This window comes from Myotis myotis, unplaced genomic scaffold (assembly GCF_014108235.1).
Source record: "Myotis myotis isolate mMyoMyo1 unplaced genomic scaffold, mMyoMyo1.p scaffold_m19_p_3, whole genome shotgun sequence".
Classification (NCBI taxonomy): Eukaryota; Metazoa; Chordata; class Mammalia; order Chiroptera; family Vespertilionidae; genus Myotis; species Myotis myotis.
Genome location: NW_023416335.1, coordinates 164,638,880 through 164,645,226, shown reverse-complemented (window position 1 = coordinate 164,645,226; position 6,347 = coordinate 164,638,880). Strand labels below are relative to the sequence as shown.

General features: G+C 43.0%; 1 protein-coding gene across 1 annotated transcript; it reads left to right on the top strand.

Annotated features, from left to right (window-relative positions):
- LOC118652039 (translationally-controlled tumor protein-like) lies at window positions 1–3,011 on the top strand. Its single transcript, XM_036301858.1, has 3 exons — window positions 1–369; window position 2,520; window positions 2,621–3,011. The coding sequence occupies exons 1-3, from the start codon at window positions 40–42 to the stop codon at window positions 2,806–2,808; spliced, it is 519 nt and encodes a 172-aa protein (XP_036157751.1). The 5' UTR covers window positions 1–39; the 3' UTR covers window positions 2,809–3,011.
- Window positions 3,012–6,347: the final 3,336 nt, after the last annotated feature.

The window sequence follows — 6,347 nt, the reverse complement described above, 5'->3', positions numbered from 1 at the left end:
CTGCTAAGGCAGTGCCTCTGTCTCCTTCCAGCTGCCATCATGATCATCTACCGGGACCTCATCAGCCATGATGAGATGTTCTCCGATATCTACAAGATCCGGGAGATTGCGGACGGGCTGTGCCTGGAGGTAGAGGGGAAAATGGTCAGTAGGACAGAGAGTAACATTGATGACTCACTTATTCGTGGAAATGCCTCCGCTGAAGGCCCTAAGGGCGAAGGTACCAAAAGCACAGTAATCACTGGTGTTGACATTGTCATGAACCATCACTTGCAGGAAACCAGCTTCACAAAAGAAGCCTACAAAAAGTACACCAAAGATTACATGAAATCAATCAAAGGGAAGCTTGAAGAACAGAGGCAAGAAAGAGTAAAGCTGAGGAGAAACCAAAATGGCGGCATAGGTAAACATCGGAGTTTGCTGCCTCACACAACCACTTCAAAAATACAACTAAAAGACGGATCGGACATCATCCAGAACCACAGGAAGGCTGGCTGAGTGGAAATTCTACAACTAGAAGGAAAGAGAAAAGCATACCGAGACTCAGAGGAGGCGCAGTGCAGAAGTAAAATACTAAGGTACAGAGGCGCACATGGAGCGGGCTGGCGTCTGAGGGCGCGGTTGTCATTTTCAATCTGGAGGGAGTCTCAGGCTCTGAGCTCCAGTTCCGGGCGAGTCTCTGGGGACCCAGACTCATATGGGAGAAGCGGGACTGTCTGGCATCAGTCAGAACTCGAGGGCAGCTTTCTCTCGGAGGGGCTTGCAGCAATTGCCGGGACACTGAGAAGTGGGGCCTCTGAGAGCAGCCATAACTGCTAGCCCCACCCTGTTGATTCTGTGGGACCCATCCCGCCCAAGCCCTGCAGGGAGGCTTTTGCTGGATAGCCTAAGGCAGAGGCTAGATTAGCACCTCCCTAGAGATCCAGGAGCCAGGAAACCCAGAGGTCAGAGTGGGACCATCCAGTTTGCAGCTCCGTGGAACCATAAAGGACCCACTCAGGGGGCAGACTCAGTGAGCACCAAAGCCCCATTGAAGCAAGTCTTGCCCCGGAGGGGTGTCTCCAGCACAGAAGTTCTCCCACTGTAGACACAGCTGATTCTCACAGCCAATTGGCCTGGAGGTCAATTCCTCCCAGTGATACCTACAACAATCAAGGCTTAACTACAACAAGACTGTGCACAAAGTCCACAAGGGGGTGCACAGTCTTTGATTGATTTCATGTAATCTTTGATGTACTTTTTGTAGGCTTCTTTTGTGAAGCTGGTTTCCTGCAGGGGGGTGGGGGGGAGACACCAAAAGTGTCTTCCTCAGGTAATTGGGGAGGCTGAACCACTGGGCCCTAGAGGACACTTAGCACAGAAAACCACTTTATCAACACAGGGAAACATAAAAAAAATGAGTAGACAAAGAAAAAGGACACAAATGACAGAAATGGAGGAAAGCAAACTACTGGATATAGAGTTCAAAACCACACTGTTAAGGTTTTTCAAGAATTTTCTAGAAACTGCCGATAAACTTAATGAGACCTACAAGAAATCTAATGAGACCCTCAAGGTTGTGATAAAGGACCAACTAGAAATTAAGCATACACTGACTGAAATAAAGAATATTATACAGACTCCCAACAGCAAACTAGAGGATCTCAAGAATCAAGTCAAAGATTTGAAATACGAAGAAGCAAAAAACACCCAACTGGAAAAGCAAAATGAAAAAAGAATCCAAAAATACGAAGATAGTGTAAGGAGCCTCTGGGACAGCTTCAAGCATACCAACATCCAAATTATAGGGGTGCCAGAAGGAGAGAGAGAGCAAGATATTGAAAACCTATTTAAAGAAATAATGACAGAAAACTTCCCCCACCTGGTGAAAGAAATAGACTTACAAGTCCAGGAAGCACAGAGAACCCCAAACAAAAGGAATCCAAAATAAGACTACACCAAGACACATCATAATTAAAATGCCAAGAGCAAAAGACAAAGAGAGAATCTTAAAAGCAGCAAGAGAAAGACAGTCAGTTACCTACAAGGGAGTACCCATACGAATGTCAGCTGATTTCTCAACAGAAACTTTGCAGGCCAGAAGGGAGTGGCAAGAAATATTCAAAGTGATGAATGCCAAGAACCTACAACCAAGATTACTTTATCCAGCAAAGCTCTCATTCAGAATTGAAGGTCAGATAAAGAGCTTCACAGATAAGAAAAAGCTAAAGGAGTTCATCACCACCAAACCAGTATTATATGAAATGCTGAAAGGTATCCTTTAAGAAGAGGAAGAAGAAGAAAAAGGTAAAGATACAAATTATGAGCAACAAATACACATCTATCAACAAGTGAATCTGAAAATCAAGTGAATAATCTGATGAACAGAATGAACTGGTGATTATAATAGAATCAGGGGCATAGAAAGGGAGTGGACTGACTATTCTTGGGAGGGAAAGGGGTGTGGGGGGTGTGGGAAGAGACAGGACAAAAACCGTGCACCTATGGATGAGGACAGTGGGTGGGGAGTGAGGGATGAGGGTGGGGTGGGAACTGGGTGGAGGGGAGTTATGGGGGGTAAAAAGAGGAACAAATGTACTAATCTGAACAATAAAGATTTAATTAATAATAATAAAAAGAGTAAAGCCTTTTATGACAGGGGCTGCAGAACAAATCAAGCACATCCTTGCCAATTTCAAAAACTACCAGTTCTTTATTGGTGAAAACATGAATCCCGATGGCATGGTTGCTCCGCTGGACTACCGTGAGGATGGTGTGACCCCATATATAATTTTCTTTAAGGATGGTTTAGAAATGGAAAAATGTTAACAAATTGGGCAGTTTGGCTCCATCACCTGTCATTGTAACTGGCTGCTGCTTTTCATCCACACACCAAGACTAGGACAAATGGGACTGATGTTATCTCAGGCTCTTCATTTATTTTGACCTTGATTCATTTGGAGCGGAGGCATTGTTTTTAAGAAAAAAAGATGTCATGTAGGTTGTCTAAAAATAAAGTGCATTTAAATTAAAAAAAAATAATTCAAGTCATACAAACTATGTTCTCTGACCACAATGGACTTAAATTAAAAACCATCAACAGAATGAAACCTGGGAAATCCCCAACTATTTGGAAATTAAACAGATTTCTAAATAGTCTATAGGCCTAAGAAAATAGCACCAGGGAAATTTAAAAATCTTTTGAACTGAATAAAAATGAAAACACAACAAATAAAAGTTTCTGGAGGAGCATTTGAGATCTTGCTCCCTGGCATATGTCCCCAGTTAGATCAAATAAACTCTTAAAACATTTTTTATGGAATATAGCTAAGAGTTCTTTTAGGGAGACACTTATGTCAGAAAAGAAGAAAGGTCTCAAGTCAATAACCTAAGCTTCTACCTTAAAAAAGTAAAAAATACAAAAAAATGCAAACTAAACCCCAGGCAAGCAGAAAAGGGGAAATAAAGATTAGAGCAGAAATCAATGAAATTAAAAACACACAGACACAGAAAAACAATACTTCTCTATTGTTGGTTCTTTGAAAAGATCAACAAACCTTTAATTAGATTACCCAAGGCAGGCGGGGAGCAGAGAGAGAAAGAGGGAAGATACAAATTATCAATATCTGGAATAGAAAATGTCTACCCTACAAGAGTTAAAATATAAGGGTAAGCTATGAATAACTTTATACCAATAAATTAGACAACTTAAGTGACATTAAAAAAATCCCCAGATACAAATTACCAAGACCAACTCAAAAGAAATAGAAGCCTGAATAGACTTACATCAATTAAAAAAAAAAGAATTAGTATTCAAAAATTTTTCCACAAGGAAGGGCTCAGTTCCAGATGGCTGGTGAACCCTATTAAATATATGTTTTTTTCAATCCTCACTTAAGGATATGTTCTTACTGATTTCAGAGAGAGGAAGGGAGAGGGAGAAGGAGAGGGAGAGAGAGAGAAACATTAACTGGTTGCCTTCCGTATGTACCCAGACTAGGGATCAAACCTGAAACCTGGGTATGTTCCCTGACTGGCCACCGTTTGTGTATGGACGCTCCAATCAACTGAACCACACTGGCCAGGACAATATTTAAAGAAATAAGACCAAGCCAAAACCGGTTTGGCTCAGTGGATAGAGCGTCAGCCTGCGGACTGAAGGGTCCTGGGTTCGATTCCGGTCAGGGGCGTGTACTTGGGTTGCGGGCACATCCCCAGTGGGAGATGTGCAGGAGGCAGCTGATTGATGTTTCTCTCTCATCAATGTTTCTAACTCTATCTCTCTCCCTTCCTCTCTGTAAAAATTCAATAAAATATATTTTTTTAAAAAAAGAAATAAGACCAATACTTGACAATTTCAGAAAATAGAAGAGGAAACATTTCCCAATTCATTCTATAAGAACAGCATGATACTGAAGCCAAACACACTACAAGAAAATAAAACACATACCATTATAATATCAATGCAAAAATCCTCAACAAAATACTAGCAAACTAAATCTAGCAACATATAAAAAGGATTACATGTTGGGGTCCAGCTCCAGCAGGTCCAGGGGTTCCCAAAGGGGTGGACAGAGTCAGCGAAGAATGAAGGACACGGAGGCAGCGTTCAGATAATCATCATAGCTGGGTTCTCTCTCTTGTTCTGTTACATCTGTATTTATACCATTTGATCCTATAAGCATGCCTCTATAATCACATCATGGTATTGTTATGCCCAGATTTCAGGATCCCCAAAAGACCACCAGGGAGCCAGCCGAGTCTGATGCAAAAGCAAAGAGTCTTTATTCGAGCTAGCCCGAGCTCCCCGTCCACCACACTCACCGACGCAGCTGCAGGAGGCAGAGAGGGAGAGAGCGAGCTCTGTGTGGCGAGGGGTTTTATAGGGGGGTTGGAGTAAGGGGAGGAGAGAGGACTCTGGGTGTCTTGTTACACAGGATGTTGTGGTATCTATGGCACGCACTTCCCTTGAGTATCATTGGTTAGTTTAAAGAAATACTAGGTGTGGCTAGTAGAGGCTTGGGCTTTCGGGAAGAAGCTCCTTGCTGAGCACATGGCTAATGGCTGCTGCCCAAAAATGGAGGATCCAGGGTAAGATGGAGGGCGTAGCCCTCGCCCTTTCAGTATGTTTTGGGTAACCTTCTACAGTTCCTTGTTTCATTTACATAGTTTCTTATCTGACCTTTGCCAAAAATCCTGTCTCTATCTAGTTCTGTTGATTTTAATCTTATCTAGGTTAATCTCTGTGTTTCATTATAAGGGCTATTCCAAGGTCACTATTCTATTGCTCTGCTGATAAGCTACAAGGAAGTGACTGAAGGAGATTATCCTGCCCAGTAAAGGTTATGTCCTCCCAGCCCCGCTGCTTGCCTTCCCTGGGACTGCCCTGTGTCGGTGGGTCTCCAGGGGTATAGGCTTTGGTGCTTTCCCTGGTGGGCAGACCCCTGGGGATGTGGGCCCAACAAGTCCCAAATTTATTGCTAACAGTCTTAGTCCAAGTTCTTTATAAGTAGTACATAGTATTTCTGTAACACTAGGGGGTTTCACTTGATTTATTCTCTTCCTTAGTCCTGTTAATCCCTAACTCCAGGGAAAAATCCCCACCTGGGGAAACAACCTTTCTCAGGGAGGTGGTTCTTGTTATAACACATAGCGCTAAAAAAAGGGGAACAAACATATTAAGAACAGTATGCCGTATACGCCAGGTACCTTGAAACATATGCTGTGCAGATGTTTCTTCCCTGCAGTGACTGTGTCAAGCAGCAAAGATGGACTGGCTTCTGGCAATTATACACCATTTTCAAGTAGGATTTATCCAGGAATTCACAGTTGGTTTAGCATCCTAAAGTCAATTAATGTAATATTCCATATTAATAGGATAAAGGACAAAACCCACATGATCATTTCAATACATGCAGAAAAAGCACTTGACAAAACCCAACTCCTTCAAGATAAAAACTCTCAATGAACTAGGAATAGAATGGAACTTCCTCATCCTGATAAAGGATATCTACAAAAACCCTACAGTTAGCATCTATGTCCATCAACTGATGAATGGATAAACAAAACATGCTATATCCATAATAATGGAATACTATCTATATATGTAAAAGGCTAAGTGGCGGTCTGATCGTCCGACCAGTAGCTATGATGCGCACTGACCATCAGGGGGCAGGCACTCAATGCAAGATGCTGCCGAGCTGCGGTGATTTGGCAGCAGCGGTTCTCGGGTGATGCATCCCAGAACCAGAGAGGAGGGAGCCTGATTCTGGGGTGTGCCACCCGAGAACTGCCCTCTCGAAATCCGGGACCCCTCAGGGGATGTCAGAGAGCTGGTTTCGGCCCGATCCCCACAGGCCAGGCCGAGG